Source organism: Toxorhynchites rutilus, chromosome 3 (genome assembly GCF_029784135.1).
Source record: "Toxorhynchites rutilus septentrionalis strain SRP chromosome 3, ASM2978413v1, whole genome shotgun sequence".
NCBI classification, from domain to species: domain Eukaryota; kingdom Metazoa; phylum Arthropoda; class Insecta; order Diptera; family Culicidae; genus Toxorhynchites; species Toxorhynchites rutilus.
The window spans coordinates 202,723,290-202,744,570 of record NC_073746.1 but is presented as its reverse complement, the minus strand read 5'-3'; the positions used below and the strand labels follow the sequence as shown (position 1 = coordinate 202,744,570).

Here is a 21,281-nt window from a genome sequence, read left to right as displayed (position 1 = left end):
TAATTCACGATTTGAACCGTCGAATATAACGAAAAATCGAAAAATTTGTAGCGCGGGGAAAAAACTCGGTTTGTTTACTTGACAACAGGGTTGCCAGGTTTGGAAGTCATTGATGTTTGATCGTTCAAACATAACTCAGCCTTCAGATTTTTTTTGTTCCTGTGATCACGTTCACTGTTTTGAACTTCACACATTGTAGATACATCGATTCATCGAACGCTGGATTAATATGCTTCGTTAGTTTCTCAAAAAGAGAAGACTAATCGAGGGAATTGTGATATGCGATATGGAATAACTGGAACATAACAGTTCATAGGAGGAATGGAAATGTATTTAAGTTATTCGTTCAATGTACATTTTATGTTTTGGGAATTGGAATTCACAATTAATGCAGTAAAGCAAATCTAGCGCGATAATTATTTTAGTATTGCAAAACAGTAAAACGACAACAATCAAATCTTAAATGATACAATTCGCCATTAACAGTTCTAATAATACAAAGATTTCCTCATAGTTCTCCGATATAAGTGAATATATTTCATTCATTATTATCAATTTGAAACGTACTTTATATAGCTGTTGATGTTAGAAACTATTGTAAAGATTGCGTATCATATGTGAGATAAGAAATTTATTCTTTGTTCAGCGAACCTAAATCACTGAGAAATGTTTCTGGTGTAAGAACATGTGAAGAACCAATATAAACCTCCCAATTCTTAACAGCTGATGTTACTTCGTATGCACAACGTATTTCCGAGTAGCTAACTCCTCCGACCACGAACATGATTAGACGAGGAACGTTTTTTACGGCGGTTTGGGATTTGTCCTTATGCCAGTGGCCATATCGAGCACTGCAAAATAAGAAATACGAGGTGTTTAGTGTTGTGAATGTGATTTTCATCCCTCAGTTGAATCGGTCGGTCGGTCGATAGGGACTGATACTAAATTTTCCGTTTGTTTCGCATGAGTCTCATGTGACCGACAGTTGGTTTTTCGTTTGAAGAGCGTCGATATTAGGAATGAAAGGAAAATAATTTCAAGAAAAGTCCACTATCGATCCGCAGGGGTCGACATGGGCCTGATGGGAAATTCGTTGTTGGTCCACTAGTTCGATTGGGACTTTAAGACGTTGATCAAGGCCAATCAGAACCAAAAAATATACGCTGTGTCTGAGCCGTAAACTCACGTATTATGTAATGGGTGTGCAACCCCATTCGTTCTGTTTCCACAAGATGGCTCTATTCCATCTATCACTGATTGGATGAATATTAAACGTAAGCCCCACCCATAAGAAATGCAGAAACGCACACAAATGCAACAACAACAAATCTGTGTGCCAGGCAAGCGCGTGTGCTTATGTAGAGTTTTTTCAGTTTCATTTGAACCTTCAAACCGAAAACATTGTTAGTAGAATCAAATATAGAAGAAAAACTTGTTGAAAAAGTTGAGTTCCTTGTTTTCGATCGGACTCAGCTTGTAGATCAATTATAGGACCCCACCAGTGGTCATTATTTTGGGGACATCTACATGTATAAGAAATTCATACATTCCACATTTAAGAACCGACGACTGAATACCGATTTTTCATCCGAATCCGAACAGGCTCAAGGTGCTATAAATAATCGACGGCGACTGCTGATTTTTGCTGAATCGTGAAGTGTCGACATCTGTCGACAAATACTGTTTACAAGACTTTTACTCTTTGAAAACGTCCAGTTTCGTTGCTAAAAAGCACTATTTGCAGGAAATTGTGATTTTCTGTTTCCATTGGAAAACCAACGCTTGGACTCATGTTGGCGTTCGAGTTCAAAGCTATTTGGAAAATAGCGGATGAAGAATTCTGGTTTACCCGCCTTATAGAAGCGTACTTCTGTGCCGTTCACTTTCATATCAAGGAAGAAAATTGCCCCTCTTAGATCTATGTCTGTTCCGAGGTTTGAGCTTCAAGCTTGTGTGTGATACGATCAGACCTCGTATTTTCAAGCCCTTCATAGCCTACCGAATGGGAAATATTGGAAAACACGAATGATGCGTAATCGAAGTGGATAGATCGCTCTTCAATTGTAAAAGTCTATTTTCTTGGTTTTTCACTGAGAATATACCTAGTTGGTGCATGGAATCCAGCTGTTTTCCTTCCTCCAAGGAATGGGAAATGACGTTCATCTAACTTGTTATCGATCGAATCTTCCATGATGTCTTTGATTACTGGCGTCCATCGAGACATTTGATAAGTGTGTTCATTGATTCGTTCCTTCCGGGGTACAGTATAGGTTTTTTTTCGATTACCCTGTAACAGAATGACAATACGAGAATTAATACAACTACTATTTTCGAAGTAATTTTATGACATTTTGACACAATCTGTCAAAGGAAGTATTTTATGAAAAGCTAATGTTTCGTTCTAACGAATATCCTGAATATAAGAAATGTATACCTATGTCAAAAATGAAATATTTACCACTGCACTACTCGATTTGAAAAGAAAATATACTCTGTTCTAAACACCTAGCAGAGATATGTTTGGACGCTGAAAAGAGTTAATTCGATTTAGAAATAATATAAAAGTGTCTTTTTCCGACCAGATCTTCTAATACATCCATATAGACTAAAAGAATAGTTAATTTGTCGTTTTTTGTTAATTTTCATTAGCGTTTTCTACGATTTTTCAAATATTTTTTTAAGGATTTTCACGAAAGTTAACTGATCGGCCACGGGAGTGATGTCTATTTTTTCATAAAATCAGAATAATGACGAAACATAGAACAAAAAACGAAATATAAACTTAGCATGTTACTCACATCTGCTACAACATTGACACCCAAATAACTTAGGTTTGTTATCATTTCCCTCTCTTTCGGTTCAATTTGCGCATGAGTAACAAGTTTTGATAAGTTTTCCTCGGAAATGCCATTTTTAATCATTACATACAACGCAATTATGCGTACTTTATCGTAATTCGATACCGATTGGTCTAGCAGTATTGGAACAATATTACGCATGTGATCTTTAATTTTTTCTCCCTCCGCGTCGGTACCCATTGCAAGGTCCTGCTCCACGCGGCACAGTTTGTCGACATATCCTTGATATGCCTTCATACAATCTTCCGCAAGATGTAAATGGGTAGAATATTTTGAAAGTTGTTTCTGATATTGGGGCATCTTTTTTATCATTTGCGAAAGATCTTTCATTGATTGCTTCTCAGTTTGTGTAAGTCTCTTCGATTCGGTGAATGATTTTAAGTACTGAGTGACACTTTGAGAGACAACCGCAATATGTTGGTGACGCAAATCGACCCAAAGATCATCGTTTTCATCGAGCAATACTTCTTTCTCTGCGGCATTTGGTGAGGGAATAAATTTGTAGACATCATTAACAATAGGCAACAAATCGTAGGCCATTGCCTGTAAGGTTAACTCATGCAGCAGAGGTGAAACACAATCGAAACCACGATCCAGTATTATGAGTTGAGATCTGGCTTTTTCCGGACCTTCACCCATTGTTGGTTCATCCGCTTTGTATGCATCGAGCTTCTGTTGTACCATTTGGGCTAGCTCGACGTTGCCGTCCCATTCGCTGGAAGAGAAATGAGACAACATCAATTAGAGTAGCAAAAAATACAAAGCATATAGAATAATGTCGTTAGAAACACCCTGCCGGTGCCAATAAATCCCAAGACGATGCAAACGAATTTTTTATGTATTGAACTGGGACGAATTACCCCCTTTTACCCTTTACTATTATCCTTATTGTGAAGGCCATCTTACAGCTCTGGCGTTATGTGCAAATGCTTAAGGCTGGTTCAGAGCTCCCGTGGACGTGAACAAACACTTTTTTGTTAATAATTCATCAGTCCATATATAAAACGCGTTGAAAACATCTTAAAGCGATAGAAAGAAGCATTTCCTGGTTTAAAATCATATTTAAACACAACTCATATTGATAAAAATGGATTAATTATATATTTCACTACGATTTCACCATAGTACGCCGGCATCGGTGAACGTGAACGCGAAAACAGTGGTGAACATATACGTTAAAATATTTCCCCGTTCATGTTCACGTTCGAATGTTCCAAGGCATTCTGAAAATTATTTCACCTAGAACTGCTATTGCTGTTATACTTTGATAGTGAGTTATGGATGGTTTTTGTGACAATATTGCTATCCAAGAAATGGAGATTGAATTAGAAGAAATCATCCAAGCAGAAAACGGGTCCGACGTCATCCGCGAAGCCCACGATATCCACGTCTTTGGGAAGCTTCAATGTCAGGACTCCGTTGTCCCTCCACAATGACCTTCAGCTTTGGACCCAGGATAGAGCCTTGTGGCACTCCGGCTGTTATCTTTATCGGTACCTGACCTCTGCTCGTCTCGTAGACTAGGACGCGGTTCTGGCTTTTCCTAAGATTCTACATAGGTACTCAGGAACCTTCATACGGTGCAGGGACTCGACAATGGCGTCCCAGTTAGCGCTATTAAACGCATTCCTAACGTCGATCGTCAATTCTGCGCAGTATCGATCACTCCTCCGCTTTTGTTTTGACGACTTCTCCGGTTTTCCGATCACCGTTCGGATGGCATCAATAGTGAACCTGCCTTTCCGGATACCGAACTGCATTTTCGACAGGCCATGGTCCCTCTCCGTACATTTCGTCAGCCGGTTAGGGATAATCCTCTCCAAGAGTTTTTCGAGCGTATCCAGCAGGCATATACGCCTATATGATGTTGGTACACCCGGGGGCTCTCCTGGTTTCGGCAGCAACACTAACTTCTGTATCTTGTTTATTTGTTTATTTGTTTAGATATAACATTCATCTGACAAAATCGTCTTAATGAACAAATTCTTCCATTGTTAAGGAAAGGAGCCATCGCCCAGACATTTCTGTAGAACTGTCCTGAAAATGTCCGGGAACGCCTGTATCGCCGCTTTCAATGCCACATTGGGGATTCCGTCGGGGCCTGGCGCTTTCTTCATTTGTAGTCTTTTTGCCGCTGGTATGAGTTCCTTTTTGGAGAATAGTGAGCGTTCGGCAGCATTCTCTCCATACGGTGTGGGTGGCCAAGTTGTTGGATCATGCCTCGGGAATGGTCCCTCCACAATGACCTTCAGCCTCTCAGGACACGATTCGACGGGCGTCACTGGCCTCTGATCTTCGCATCACGACGCAATATGCATTGCCCCATGGAGAGGCATCCGCATCTCGGTTGTACCGAATCGGTAAAGCTCCGTAACACAGTTCGATTTGCTCCATTTAACTTCCCGTTTCAAGGCGGCTCTAGCTGCACGGTACACCGTACTACGTTCCTCTCTATCAGCGCTGTTTCGTGCTCTCTGGACTCGTCTCCTAGCTCAAAGACAACTAGCGCGAAGGTTGCGGAGAGATTCGTTCCATTAAGCTCACCAGTCACCAGTAAGCTGGGCGTCGTTTATTCTTCGGTTCGATTTTACGCGACATGGTAGTATCACATGTTCTCACCAGTAAATCCGTTAAATTTTCCACGCTCCAGTCAGAGTTCTGCTATTCAGACGAAGTGATTCCACGAAAAGATTCTTGTCGAAAACATTCGTCTTCCACTTCCGCTCGCAACTCATTGTCCTCCGTACTATCACGTGATTCTGTAACCGATTTTATACTGGATCGCTTGATGATCACTATGCGTATACGATTCGCACAATTTCCACTCCATGTTCGCCACCAACGACGGACTGCAAAAGGTGACGTCGATAATAGATTCGCAGCCATCTTTCCGGAAAGTGCTGGTGGTACTTTCGTTCAGTAACGCCACGTCCAGCTTTGCGAGAGCTTCCAGTAGACTGTGCCCTCTTACGTTGGTACATCTAATTCCTCACTCCACCGCACGTTGAAGCGTTGAAGACACCTCCAATGGCGATCGGTTTCCTATCGATTAATTCCGCGGTCATTTCGTATAGCATCTGATGGAACTGCTCGATTGTCCATTTCGGAGGTGCATAGCAATTGCATATGAAGGTTTAATTGATTTTGATGATTACGAATCTCGTCCGGATACCTGCACTCGACCACTGATTCCTGAGATAGAGCTGTCACGTTCGCCTCCTCGCCGAGCGACTTCTCGACAAGTTCTTTGAAAGCTGAGCTCTTGACCGTCGCATCTTTCTTAAGCTCGAAAAGCATCTCTCTTTTCTGGGTGCGCCTTGTTTTTACCACATTCGTTCCCAGTTCCTTCAACTCCGGATCGCCTGACTTTACGTAGGAGTGATCTGAAAATCACTTATTTTCAAACACATTTCGGCTGGTTCGTCACTTTTGCTTCCATTTTTGGAAGAATGTCGGGAGTGAGAATTGAACTCGTGATCTCTGCGTGAGAGGTATGGATGTTACCACTACGCCAGATCGCCTCCTATCAGGGCTTCCCCTCTATTTCGCTCGGTTCGGGGCCTAGTGGTTTTTCTTCTCCTGTACCGTTGTCTTCTTCTCTTCTCTCTTCTTTCGTTTCTCAATCTGGTTTTCGACCGTGCGCCACTGCCTTCTCCTTCATTCGTATTTAGTGGGTTATTGTTTTTTGCCTTCTCCAGGTCTTCTTCGTCTCCAGGAGTATCCCTCTTCCTTTTATCCGATCGTGAGTTCAGAAATCCTTTCGGCATCTCTAGTACCTCAACGGTTATCATATCCTTAGCCTCAACTAGTGTCTTTTCCGCAACTTCGGCTCGCGTGATCAGCTCCTTCTGCTCACGGTCAGCAGTCATAACGGCCGATTTGATGCTCGTCACTAGGTGCTTTATCTTGGTTTGGACATTGTTTTGACGTACAACTACGTCTTTCAGGAAGGGTGCCAAATCAGAAAACAGGTCACGTTTTTATGAAATAAAGTTAACGTTAATTACTATTTTCACTGTGAACGAATTCTCATGATTTGCATACCAATTGAATTGGAAATTCTCTAAGATTTGTTTGATATGCTATACATTACAATTCGCTAATCTATAAAAGGTTTGTATTCATGAAAACTGGAGGAACTTCCTTTTTTCCCATACATTTGTTCTTCTGATTTGTGTGCTAACCCTACCCGTATTTCTAATACTTATAACTCGAACATTTCTTAACAGATCGGAAATATGTTTGCATCACATGATAGGAAATTTTTCTACGCGCTATCGCAATTAATAAAATGTTATTTTTCATGAGATGAACAATTGAATAACTGTAAAATGTCAAGCGTTATCTAAACGCCCTAACTGCCAAGTTTTGATTGACCCGATTTGCGGTTTCCCCAACACAGCAAATCGGGGGTATTTTTTCCCACTGAGCTGTGTTTCCTTAACACGAACTTCAAAATTATTATGCCTGGGAAAATCCGCTTTGCAACTACTTGCAACTCGGGGGTAATTTTTGATGTTGAGTACTTTTGTACTCACTTGTCGTTGTGCAGATCGGAATGTTTCCGAAAAAAACGTACTTTTAAACTAAGAAGCCTGCGAAAATTGTCATTTCAGATACTAGAGGTGAATGAACATTCGCGGTTCGAGAACTACGTAAACATGAGATGTACAATAATTTCAGAGAGAAATGTAAAATACAATCGTCGTTTGACAATTCTTCCGTTCACATATTTTGGTAGTCCTAGGCATCATATAAACGTAAAAGGACGTTCATCAAATTTATTTGTAACGAAGAACATGATCTATTACAAAAATTTCGATGCATTCTAAAATAATATTCGAAGTGGTAAACAAGTGGATTGCAAATATAATTGCGTAGTTCTACTCGAAAATATGCGGTCGTGTCCAAGTATTAGTCTTTCAAAAACTTCTCCGCCTTCTCAACAGAATGCGACTGAAATTTTGATATACTGTCAAAACTTCAATCGCATGAAAAGCCCAGCAAAAATGAAGGAAATTCATCAACATCTTTTACCCGCTTCTTTCAATGTAATTCTAGCAACTGAAACTAGCTGGGACGAAAGCGTAAGAAGCGAAGAAGTTTTTGGAAATAATTTTAACGTATTCCGGCTCGACCGCAACTTATCGTTATCTCAGAAGAAGTCTGGAGGAGGGGTCATTGCCATTAATGCAAATTTCACTTCTGAGGAACTTATAACCGAAAAACATAAAGAATTTGAGCATGTATGGGTAAAATTATCTATAGCTGGCGAAGTACACATATTTGCTTCTGTGTATTTCCCACCCGAACATGCAAATAAAAAGTCGTATGAATTATTTTTTCAGACGGCAAATCGAATTGCAGAAACACTAGAACCAGAAGTGAAATTGCATATCTATGGCGACTTCAATCAAAATAAAGTAGACTTCATTCCCGATAATGATAATGAATGCATTCTACTCCCAGTCGTCGGGGAAAATGAAACCCTACAATATATATTTGACGAAATTGCACATCTCGGTCTTAACCAAATAAATCATGTAAAAAAATTCCAAAAATATTATCTAGATATTATTATTCACTAACATCACCGACGACTTTTGTGTGAATGAGTCCATGACTTCTCTTTGGAAAAATGAAAAATTTCACACAGCAATTGAATACTCAATCTTTATACATAATAGACAATTGCCTATCGACTGGGAGTATGAAGAAGTACCGGAATATAACAAGACGAACTTTGAAGCAATCAAATGTAGCCTACAAGCCATAGAATGGCAAACTTTATTAAACAGCGAACGAGATGTCAACTTAACGGTACATATTCTTCACGAAATTCTGAATAACATAATATCAGAATTTGTGCCGAAGAAAAGAAGACGAAATTCAACCAGCAAATATCCTATTTGGTTTAACGTTCAAATAAGAAATCTAAAGAATAAAAAAACAAAAAGCACATAAAAAATACAAAATAGACAAAAGTCATCAAAATTTGCTTGAATATCAAAATATTTCCCAAGAATTAAATTTTGCAATTAAAAGTGCACACGAAGAGTACAATAGAAAGGTCGAAACTGAAGTCAAATCATGCCCGAAGAAATTCTTTAATTACGTAAAGTCTAAGCTCAAAAGCAATAACTTCCCATCGCAGATGCATCTCGATGAGGATGTGAGGAATTCTTCGAACGAAATTTGTAATCTCTTTGCAAATTTCTTTCAGGAAGTATATACCCCATTTTCCGAAGAAAATCGCGATCGGAACTACTTTTCATTTTTACCGGATTATCCAAATGACATATCGGTGAACTATCTTTCACAACAGGAAATATGCCATGCACTAAAAAAATTAGACGGAACAAAAGGACCAGGACCTGACGGAATAGCACCTATATTCCTAAAGAACCTGGCTGAGGAACTCACCCTTTCCTTACATTGCATTTTCAATATGTCACTACAAACTGGAATATTCCCAGAAAAATGGAAACAATCTTTTTTGGTACCTATCTTTAAATCAGGCGCTAAATCTGACGTACGAAATTATCGTGGAATTGCCATTATCTCTTGCATTCCTAAACTATTCGAAGCAATAGTCAACGAAAAAGTCTTCCAACAAGTAAAGAATAGAATTACGTGTATGCAACATGGCTTCTTCAAAGGCCGTTCAACTGCAACTAATCTGTTGGCTCTTGTGACTTTTATTTTGAATGCAATGGAAAATGGCAAACACGTAGAAGCTCTTTACACTGACTTCAGTAAAGCATTTGACCGCATCGACATTCCATTACTACTCTTCAAATTGCAGAAAATAGGAATGGAACAAAGACTCTTAAACTGGCTCAATTCTTATCTAACAAACCGTGAACAAATTGTTCATTTTCAAAATTCTCTTTCAAATCCAGTAAAAGTCACTTCGGGAGTCCCACAAGGCTCTCATCTTGGTCCTCTTCTTTTCATTCTGTACGTTAATGACATCTCCTTCGTTCTTAAGCGTATCAATGCCGACGACATGAAGCTTTTCGCGGAAATTGGAAAGGAAAACGACATCGAAGCATTTCGAAACGAAATACATGTATTCCATACTTGGTGTGATAAAAATCTACTAACACTGAATGTGAAAAAGTGCAACTCTATAACATTTAGCAGAAAAAAACATGTACCAAATATTGTAATATGTCTTGGAAATCAAAATGTAGAAAAATGTGAAATAGTTAGAGATCTAGGCGTCGTCCTGGACTGTAAACTCACATTCATAGAACACTACAACTCTGTAATAAATAAGGCGAATAGTGTGTTAAGTTTTGTCAAACGCTTCTCACATAACTTCCAGGACCCATACACAATAAAGATTTTATATATTACATATCTAAGGCCTATTCTGGAATACTGTAACATCGTTTGGAACCCGTATATGGTCGTACATGAAGAACGCATTGAGTCAGTCCAGAAACAGTTTCTTCTATTTGCACTTCGTAAACTCAACTGGACCTCATTTCCACTTCCTCCATATGAAGCACGTTGCATGCTCATAAACATCCAAACACTAAAAGAACGCCGTGAATTTGCAATGCTTTCTTTTGTTAATGACCTAATTTCGCAACGAGTACAGTCAGCTGAATTACTAGAAAAACAAAATTTCTATGTACCTGGGCGTCAACTAAGAACGCGAAATTTGTTTCTAACCAAAACATCCAGAACAAATTATGCAAATAACGCCCCTATCAATCGCATGATGCGTATATACAATCAGCACTGCGAAATAATTGACACAACAATGAATAAAAAACAGCTAAAAAGAAACATGTACCGCAAAAATAATATTTAACCTAAGAAAACATTGTAACATTAGTGTATAAGTGTGTAGTCTACATTTGTTTGACGAAAATGAATAAATAAAAAAAAAATAGATACAACCCCTCACATTTTTTGTCTTTGATAAACTCGTAGAGTTCGTTTACTCGCTTTTCGACCTCCATCAAGCTTGACTACCCAAACAAAGGAGGTGGTGTTGATGGATTGGTGGTGCGTTGGGGCATTCTCTCCTTGTGGTTCTTGCTCCTGCTCTAGGGGAGTGTCATTTACAGAGTTCGCTGGGGTCTTCCGCACTGGTGATGTCTGTAGTCGACCGCTTCTTGCAAACACGTTCACCTATCCGAAAGCATGTACCTCATTTATTTTGTTTTTTATCGTTCGAATTCGTGATTTTATTGGGCCCCAACTCCGGGCCGCTTTCTCCGCTCGTTGTACATAGATGCTTTGTGATCCCATGGTGATCTTTCCAAGTAGTGAGGCCACGGTTCTTCATGGGGATCGTGTTCAGAGTCGGATCAGCGTAATCAGGAATGTGACATATGAGTCTAGTACCTAGTGCCAAAGCATAGACGAGCATCGAACGTACCCGAAGACTTGCTAAGATGTTACCCGGGGCAACCGCACTATTAGCCCACACGCCGTTTCAGGAAGGCGCGACTGTCAGCTTTTAGCGTCGAATTCAATTCATTTCCATGTCGTGTCCGTTTTTCGTGTCATAACCAGTTCGACGTAATCAGGATCTTACTGGCGTCGATCCTGATGTGCTAGGCACTGCTTTCGTAGCTCCAGTACACAGTATTTCCCCCGTGCAGTTTCCATAGGCTTTATCACGCCCTTACCCGCGTAGTCACCCGATTAGTCGCCTTCTACGACAGAGAGAGGGACCAAGACCCGAAGTGCTATTCTAGGCCGGCAACTCCACGGCGCACTGTACCGGTGTAGTCTACGTCATATCCTGTGTGCGTGTTGTTGAGGTGTTAATTGAAAAATGATTGTGAATGATTGAATTTCATGATTGTCGAGAGCGTTAAATCAGTTCCATCTTCTCGCACTCTGTCTTCCAGGCGGCGCTTTTTCTCCAGAAAACGGTATGTTTGCTGCCTTCGCTTCTGTAGTTATCATTCCGCGTTTCGTCGAGTCACTCAAACAGAACCTTTTCAGACAACTAGCTGTTGGGCACCAGCAATGATGGCATTTTCATTAAAATGATACACCCACGCGCCAGTTTCATGCCTAAACTGGGGATATAGTCATCACTCACAAAAGAGAAACCTTGCATTTTTCCCTTTCACCGACGAAAATATATAAAGATCCAGTGTGCGCTAATTGAGAGAAATCTTGGTGCGAGTGAGTCACACTCTATTACACTTTTTTTACTTTTGGGATTTCGAGTGTGCGAAAAACCTGTTTCTAGCACTGAAGCGCGCTGATCCGCACTCTGCCACACTGAAGAGTACAATCTACTTCTACTTCTGATTTCAAAACGGTTTTATTCAGCTTGCCCTGTAATTTGTATGTTTGTATGTTTGTAACATGTTTGTCTGTAGCTTTACCACATTAATAGAAATTTGAACCTCTTCCCGTTGACCGAAATCGATCTGAAATCTGGAACACACCTTTATCTCTGCAGTCATTATAAAACTGCATATTTCATGATCTTGAAAATCCAAGATGGCGGCCGCTACAAAATTTTACATATTTTCTCAAAATCACATCAATATGGGTTTTTTTCCAAACCTCATTGATATGGGTATAAATGAAAGGGATTGACTAGTAGAACACAGTTAGTTATTCATGAAAAATGCAAATCCGAGATAGCCGTCACCACAAAATGGCGGATTACATATTTTCTCAAAACCCCATCAATATGGGTGTCACCGCTAGCTGATTACAAAGCCGCTTACAGATTACAAAGAGCTGATTCATTACACGCACGCGTTAGCGAGAATGGGTATAGGTCAGTTGTGCTAGGATCAGCAATTAGATTTCGTCGCGGTTCAACCCAACCAGCGACTGGAAGAAAAACTTAACACATAAAAAGTATAGCATAGGCGCATTTTCCCGATTCGAAAGGGATACCGAATTTGATCGCCCTTTGCTTCCCGGGTGGCAATAAAATTATTGAATGAAATTGTGACTCCTTTCACACTGGGATGCAAGGGACATCAAAATTGCTGACAAATCAATATCTTAGTATTTAAGAACCAGCAAACCCTGTAAATAATCAGTATCTAACGAGTATCGAACTAGTAACGATAGAGTATTACGATCTAAACGTTCGGGTCCTCAATCATCCGAAAAAAGTTTCCTCCGGCGTGAGAAAGTTACTATGTTGATACTTTCACTTCGCTTACAATCCAAAGTTACTCTGTTTCACTTGTGCTGCAAGTGGAACATAGAAAACTTATAAAAAACTTGGAATTAGCATTGGCCTGTACTACAGGACGGTTCTAACCAACCTCCCTTGCAAGGAAGTTACCAAATTGAATTCTCGTTACGCGGGATTTTCATTGTCTAACTTCTGGTTAAGTCTTGGGCGGTCTGTTTTGCAGAACGTCGAATACTGACCGGCAACCAACTCGTGTCGTGAGGACGGCGTGTTTCGATCGCCGATAATGGGTATCAAATAAAAGCACTTGACTAGTAGAACACAGTTATACATCAAACAACAAAATGGCGATATATATATTCTTTTCCAAAACCCAATCAGTACGGGTATCGAATGAAATGGCTTAATAGAACACAGTTATTCATGCAAATCCAAAATGGCCGCCACCACAAATTGGCGGATTACATATTTTCTCAAAACCTCATCAATATGGGTATAAAGTGAAAGGAATTGACTAGTAGAACACAGTTATTGAAAAATGCAAACCCAAGATGGCCGCCACCACAAAATGGCGGATTACATATTTTATGAAAACGCCATCAATATGGGTATCAAATAAAATGACTTGACTACAGAAGACAATTATACATGAGGAATGCAAATCCAAAATGGCGCAACAACAACATGGCGATATATATATATTCTTTTCCAAAACCCAATCAAAATGGGTATCAAATGAAAGAGTGCACGTCGGATTTCTACTATCCACAGTTGTTTGTTTCATCATATGCACTACGATTTTATTTTAGTCTCATCATTGCCCTAGATTAATAAAGGAAGGGATATGATAACTACTTACTGCTTCTTGCCTAATTATTTTCCAGCTCTTAGTACATTGAGACGTTTAACTTAAATTTTTTTTTTACTTTTTTATTTACCTGTGCGCATCCACCAGAGCGCACAGGTGGAAGCTTATCAGAGTGTACTCTCCAGTGAATTTATCCGCTACACTGTAGAGAGTTGGGGCTTTCTTTCCACACTCTAGCGCCACCGAGTGTTGAGTAAAAAAACTGATCTTCTATCATCATGCGCTCGCACATATCTAGAACTATGATGATTATAGACCAAAGAGGAGCGCTCTCTATGAGGATGACAGAGAAGGTGGGTGAATTTGAATTTCTCTTCGCTACACGGAGGATATGGACATCATTGGGCACCAGACATTTCCCGACTGGTTACACGCAGACAAAAATGCGACAAACCAACGAAACATCAACTACTTACCTTCTGTAGCGTACGGAAGGATATTCACCAAGAGTAGCACATAGAGTTGCAATCTGTTCAGCAATTCGCTCCATATTTCCATACCTTGCTGATGATAAAGCTGGTGAATATGCACATTGGAATGTTACTGGTGAATCAAGCGAGTACACCTGTAAATACGATAACATTATTATATCACGGGAATTGATTTGTTAGTAGCTTTCTAGCAAATATATATGTAATATATAAATATAAACATCTTGTCCGTATGATGCATAAACATTTTATTCAAAGCTAAGCATGCGCCAGTTTTTTCAGATTTTAGTTTACTTTTATCGCACAACAATATGAAATAGAAAAATGTCCATTAAACTATACCTGTGACTCGTAAGGAAGGAATGCAATGTTGATCTCTTTCAGGGTTTTTATTTTCCTGGAAACCACCGACTTGCAAATGTCATTGAACAGTTCCTCAGGGCAAACTGAAATATAATTAACATTGAATCACCAATGTAAATTTTTTTGCTTAATGTTTTGTATAGAACTGTTCCTATTCAAGTATAAAGTCATGTGTAACTTGAAATTAAATACATTTTATAAAGTGAAACTGCGACTGAAAACTCCAACAAGCCATGAGTCGTTCGAATCGAAATAGATTTCCAATGAATCCAACAAACAAATTGTTTCGCTCGTTTATCGGTTCGAACTACGACCACGATGATCGACGATTCCAGCATTGTCGATCTCTCAATTTCATCGGAAGTACTCGTGTGCTTTCCGAACTATTGAAAAACCACAAGTTTGACATCGTAGCGCTGCAGGAGGTGTGTTGGAGAGGATCTACAGTAAACACAAAACTAACGAGCTAGGTACAGCTTTCATTGTGATTGGCAATATGCAGAAGCGTGTGTGGTCAATCAACCCAAGAATGTGTAGGTTGAGGATTAAGGTCCGATTCTTCAACATCAGCATCATTAACGTGCACAGCCCTCACCTTGCAAGTCCCGATGACGACAAAGACGAATTCTACGTGCAGCTGGAACGCGAATACGAACGCTGCCTGGAACATGACATCATCGTAGATTTAAATGCACAGATCGGTAAAGAGGAGGAGTTGAAACCTGTAATTGGTATGTACAACGCACACCAGTTAACAAATAAAAACGGATTTCGCCACCTCTGAGAATATGGTCGTACGCAGTACCTTCTTCCAACACAAATTCCTCCACCAATACACCTGGAGCACTAGGTGTATTCCTGGAGCAATACACCGACCATGTTCTGTTAGACGGTTGGCATTTCTCGAACATAACTGACGTCAGAACCTATCGAGGCGCTAACATCGATTCGGATCACTACCTAGTGATGGTTAAGATGCGCCCAAAACTCTCCGTTGTGAACAACAGTCGGTACCGATGCCCACGACGGTACAATCTTACGCGACTGAAACAAACATATGTCGCCCAAGACTATGCACATTCGCTTGAAGCTGTGCTGCCGGAAGAGGAACAAATTTACGAAGCTCCTCTTGAGGACTATTGGAGCATGATTAAAACAGCCATAAACAGCGTAGCGGAGAACATCCTAGGACACGTGGAACGAAGACGACGGTACAAGTGTTACACAAAAGAACGCTGCGCGGGAGCTAATGCTGCGTCAAGCTACCCGTCAGAACGTGGAACGATATAGACAGAAGCGGAGACAGCAAACCCAACTTTTCCGGGAAAAGAAGTGCCGCCAGGAAGAGTTTTTTCAAACTGACATACACGATATCTCAAGTTCTACTGAACCGATTTATGTCGAATTTATATGGTGTTATGAGACGAGCGTTAAACTTGTGTGATACGATTTTCAATAGATTCAGTCAATTCATCTGCTTCGCTGTTGACGTAGACATTGTCGGCAGAACATTTACACTAGGCTTAAGCACGAATCAGAGAGAATTGGACTGAAAACCAATGCGTCTAAAAACAAATACATGGTGGCTTCCGGATCCGAGCACGACAGGACCCGATTAGGTAGTAGTGTAAGTATCGACGGCGATGATTTCGAGATAGTGGACCTTGGCTCAATGGTAACGTCTGACAATGCTACCAGCCGCGAGATCCGAAGACGCATTATCAATGGGTGTCGTACCTACTATGGTCGTGCGAAATGTTCCCCGTATAAAACGCTAATGGGACCGGTTTTCCTCTACGGGCGCGAAACTTGGACAAAATTCGAAAAGGCCCTGCGAGCACTCGGAGTCTTTGAACGACGGGTGTTAAGAACCATCTTCGGCGGTGTACAGGAGAATCTGCGTATGGAGGCGAAGGATGGACCACTGAGCAGGACATATTGCAAGAATGTTCGACAACTATCCTCGTAAATGGTGTTCATTGGGAATCCGGCTGGAACGAGACGACGAGGAGCGCAAACGAGCAAGATGATTAGACCAAGTGGAGCATAACATGGTGAGCACGGAGTGCCCGCGGAATTGGAGAGAGATAGCCACGAACCGAGTTAGTTGGAGAAAAATTATTAATCAGGCCATGTTGCAAAGATGTTCAGCCAAAATGAATAAATAAATAATACTGCCTCCACCTTCCGAAACGAGGTCCGTGCGTCAAGATGCCTCCTTCTTTGTTCCTGCACATTTTGGCTCGCGGCACAAAGCATTCGTGCGAGGCGTTTTGTGTCTTGATGAACTTGTGTAATTCTCGAGAACGACGCTTTTTCCCGAAAGAGATGTGTTTGTTGCCTTCACTCCAGTCGGTATCGTTCAACGTTTTGTCGAGTCGCTCGTTGCAGCATGGCTGTGCGTGCTGCATCCTTCTCACACAGAAGCACTCAGCGCTCGTCGTGAAACCATTCGTTATGTTGTCCACGTTGTTCATAGCCGATGATGGTCTCTGTTGTGCTGTTTATTGCTGCTTTCAGGATGTTCCAGCATTCATCGAAGGGTGCAGCATTCAGTTCGTCTACTCCCGGTACATAGTTTCAAGACGCTCCGAGTATATTGCAGCAACGTTCGGCTACTGCAATCGTCGTAAATGGTGCCATGGTGAGCGTAGTTTAGAACGCAGTTTGACCATCAGAGGTCAGAAATCTAAAACGATGTTAGCGCCACGATAGATTCTGACGTCGATGATATTTGAGAAGTGCCGACCATCGATCAAAACATGGCCAATTAGTGTTTCCGTTTACATAGGTGATCTCCAGGTGTAGCGGTGATGGATGCTGTACTGGAAGAAGGTACTACGTATGACCATGTCCTTGAAGGCAGCGAAGTCGCATCATAAAACCTTTCCGACGCACCTCCTGAAGCGCTACGATATTAAAGTTGTGGACTACTCGTATTCGGTTACTTCCAAAAAAGTTGAGAGACTTGTAATTCCATCTCTCGAGTTTCTAATTTCTACTCCGTGTTCTATGTGTGGGTTTAGTCCGAATTTTCCTGTGCGTTTCATTTTTCCGAATGGCTTGCAGAGCCTGCACCAACCCAATGTGGCTTCCCTTTATGTTCCGAGTTTTTGAATGATTCAAAAATGTTCTGACGTGGATGAATCATACCCATAGGAAATATCGCCAATTCGTTGCTTGCCGTATTAGCGAAATTATATCGAAGTTGAAGTTCAAAGAATGGTTCCATCTAGAGAGAATGTAGCAGACGAAGTATCGAAGTGGAAATGAGGACCCGGCGTAACAACCAACTGAAGCCGGTGTAGAATAACGGTCTCAGACTGAGCGATGATCAGGAAGAATCTGTTGAAAATAAAACTTCGCCAAATCTCTAACTTTTTTTTGTGAATTCATACGAAATCATTCGATGTTTTAAATCAGAACAGATTAAAAACGTTACCATTAAGACATTGATATTTTTTTTTAATATCACTGAATCAAAGCGAAAAATTGTTTAGAATCATAAGAGGCATTGGTTGTTAGAATAATTTCGTTTGTTTAGATCATGGCTTCACCGGAACAATCTTAAGGCGGCTCGCACACCGGAGCAATAAACAACTAGCAACTATCAACATGCAATAAGCAATATTATCGCCAATGCATTTTTCCATTTGATTTTTGGTGATCTCGCACACCGACACAATACGGTATTGCTATCGCCTTTACAGAGCAACACATCGCTGGCAACACGACGTGTCGGTTGAAGAGCAACTTATCGCCCATAATTTGACAAGTTTCGACATTAAGTAGATTTTTTGCATAATGTCAGGCGTTATTATTGCTCTGGTATGCGAAGAACAACAAATATGTTGCCTGATGCATAATGCGTATTGCAGCTTGCTAGTTGCTTGTTGCTCCGGTGTGCGAGCCGCCTAACACGATATGATCATGCACGCTTGAAACGCAAAACCCCGTTTTATCTGCTCGAGAATTAGCATAACTTTTGAAATTTCCGAAATCCACAGTATGTGACGATCTGATTCCCAAATATGTCGTCGAGGGAAGCGGCGAAAAAGACAAATGTTTCGTATTTCTACGTCCAAAACACGAATATGACCGAATTAGGAAATTTGAGGGCCCAGATTGCACCAGAACGAAGTGCAAATCAGAATCTGCAGACAAAGAAGCGCTCGAGGAAACTTGACAAAATTTTGTGAATACAATATAATTGCGTAGCTATGGACGATGAAACGTTTCCGATCATATTTATGGGTATGAATGTTATAACTTGACCGAAAGAGTTCTCCGGAAGAATGAAATCATTATCTTGATTTCCATATGGTTGAAGTCATTAAGATCAATGCACTCATTTATTTATGTTTTTATAAGTAAAGGATAATGATGAATAAAAAAAAAAGGATGAAGAACTTATGTATATGATAATAATAGTGATCAATAAACAGTAAAAATAAAAACAGCATACCTTCGGTGAAGAAGACATGTGCAGCTTTATAGGTTGGCTTAGCTGGATTCTCGAAATCTCTCATCAACAATCTGATCGAATCCTCAGATGGTGTTATTAGGTAGACTGCTTCAATAGCTGGTAACGGTTCTCGTTTCTTATTGATATCCTCCACGACTGAAATCAAAGCATATTCAGAACAAAAACACAGTAGGATCACATTCATACTCACGTGTAATTCCCTCAGCACTTATTTCGTGCATTTTTGTACAAGCAGAGACCATACGCATAGCGAGCTTGTCTACAATTAAAATTCTCCATTCTGTTCCGGGTTTGGGCTTGGTTGGTGGTCCTTTATAGCGAACCACCTCATTCATAATCTCTGTAAAAATGAGAACAAATATCAATTTGTAATTAGTTGTGTCTAATTCTTGCTATTCCCAATTCGCAATGCTGTAATAGAAAACTTTATTGACAATCGCAATCAGTATCAGTCCTACTAATCAGATAGTTTCAAACAGAGGCTCTTTTATATTTTGCATTTTCTAGTGGATTGACATTTTTGAAACCATGATCAGAAACTTGAACAATATGGTTTTAGATTTTTTGCTATAGTGCCTCATTGGATTGGTAAGGAGTGAATTTATTTCGATAATCTCAATCGCATACCTTCAAGTCTCTTACCCCCACTCTATGGACAACTAATGGAAACAAATCTCTTGTTACAGTACACATTCAACAAGGGTTCATAATCTATGACAATGAGCGTCACAATCGCGTTAATAACATGGTAATGTTTCCCTGTTGATACAAGTATTGGTTGATTCTCCCGCGACCGTTGACTACAGAATGTTTTGATAATTCTCGCTTTTCTATTATGACAAGAAACGAAAACTAGAGTATATTTCATCAATTGAAAAAAGTATTTACTTAGAATATAGTTGACAAAAATCATTGAGCTCTATAAAACAGGAATGGAATCAAAACAATATAAAAAATAATTTAATTAACTAAAACCTGTTAGATTATTTTGCATAAATTTATACCATATTTCTGCATTCTCCACGAAGAACTTTTTTTCATATAAAGCTATATTTGAAGAAATCTTATTCGGGAGGGGCGTGAGAAAATTGAATCAATAGTAAACATCAATATTGATTTTCTTGATGCATGTGTTCAATATTGAAAGAATAATTTAGAAAATGAATCAGTCTAGTAAACGATGTTATAAAATGCTTTATTCAGGAAGAACTAGATTATTGTTGCAGTTCTCGTATACATATTCCTACATCCAAATCGCAAGATCTACTACGCATGAACAGAAATAAAAATCGATATGAAAACTGATTCAATACCACAAATTTTGTGCACTTCTAAAATTAAAAAAAAAATTTGATCATGAAAATATTCCTAAGCATTCCAAGGTACATGATCATAATTTCTTCTTCGGTAATTTGTCCAAAATATAGCTACTCTCTGGAACTTCGAGACCACTTCAAAACTGTCGGAGATTCCTGAAAAACCACTAGATTGAAAAATATATTCGATTCGGACAGCTTTCAATAATCGAAACATTCATTAGTTTCTCACAATGACACATCACGTTTTGCACAATAGCATAAATTGGGGTAGTACCTACAAAAACCACGATGATCATTCCATAATAATTACTCACTTTGTCCAACTAGCAGTTTCAGAGCCATGACTTCCCGATAGAACTTTAACGACTGATGTTATGATTCCACAAATTTCTCTTACTCACCACCAAGTGTTTGTATATTTACTCGAGGTGGCACCAAAAGTGACACAGAAGTGACAGAACGAAACGAAACTCAGCGCAAATCATTTTCCAGTTTCCACTAAGTACTGTTGATTGATTGCAATGGACTTACAACTCAATAAGCCGAACCATCAAATATTTTATGATAAATAAATAAACAATCTATATATATATATATATATATATATATATATATATATATATATATATATATATATATATATATATATATATATATATATATATATATATAAATGGATTTCTGCCTGTCTGTCTGGCCGTCTGTCTATCTATCTGATTCTTATGGACTCGGAAACTGAAAATAAAAATAAAAATGGATTTCTGCCTGTCTGTCTGTCTGTCTGTCTGTCTATCTATCTAATTTTTATGGACTCG

At 39.7% G+C, this 21,281-nt stretch overlaps 1 protein-coding gene across 3 annotated transcripts; it reads right to left on the bottom strand.

Annotated features, from left to right (window-relative positions):
• Positions 1 to 309: 309 nt before the first annotated feature.
• Positions 310 to 20,900, bottom strand: LOC129777172 (protein ROP). Of its 3 annotated transcripts, none has more exons than XM_055783277.1 (8): positions 20,781 to 20,900; positions 19,338 to 19,487; positions 19,127 to 19,282; positions 14,641 to 14,744; positions 14,284 to 14,432; positions 2,799 to 3,573; positions 2,103 to 2,287; positions 310 to 851 (listed from the first exon to the last, which is right to left on the bottom strand). In XM_055783277.1, the coding sequence occupies exons 1-8, from the start codon at positions 20,806 to 20,808 to the stop codon at positions 632 to 634; spliced, it is 1,767 nt and encodes a 588-aa protein (XP_055639252.1). In that variant the 5' UTR covers positions 20,809 to 20,900; the 3' UTR covers positions 310 to 631. The 3 variants fall into 3 exon arrangements, with proteins under 3 accessions (XP_055639252.1, XP_055639253.1, XP_055639251.1); XM_055783278.1 differs by lacking the exon at positions 20,781 to 20,900 and adding an exon at positions 20,741 to 20,777; XM_055783276.1 differs by lacking the exon at positions 20,781 to 20,900 and adding an exon at positions 20,152 to 20,179.
• Positions 20,901 to 21,281: the final 381 nt, after the last annotated feature.

Coding starts and splice junctions, on each gene's coding strand:
- LOC129777172 (XM_055783277.1), bottom strand. CDS start 20,808: ATGGCTCTGAAACTGCTAGTTGGACAAA. Junction 14,433..14,640: donor TCCTTCCTTACGAGTCACAG/GTATAGTTTAAT, acceptor TCGTATTTACAG/GTGTACTCGCTTGATTCACC. Junction 852..2,102: donor GGATTCCATGCACCAACTAG/GTATATTCTCAG, acceptor CTTATTTTGCAG/TGCTCGATATGGCCACTGGC.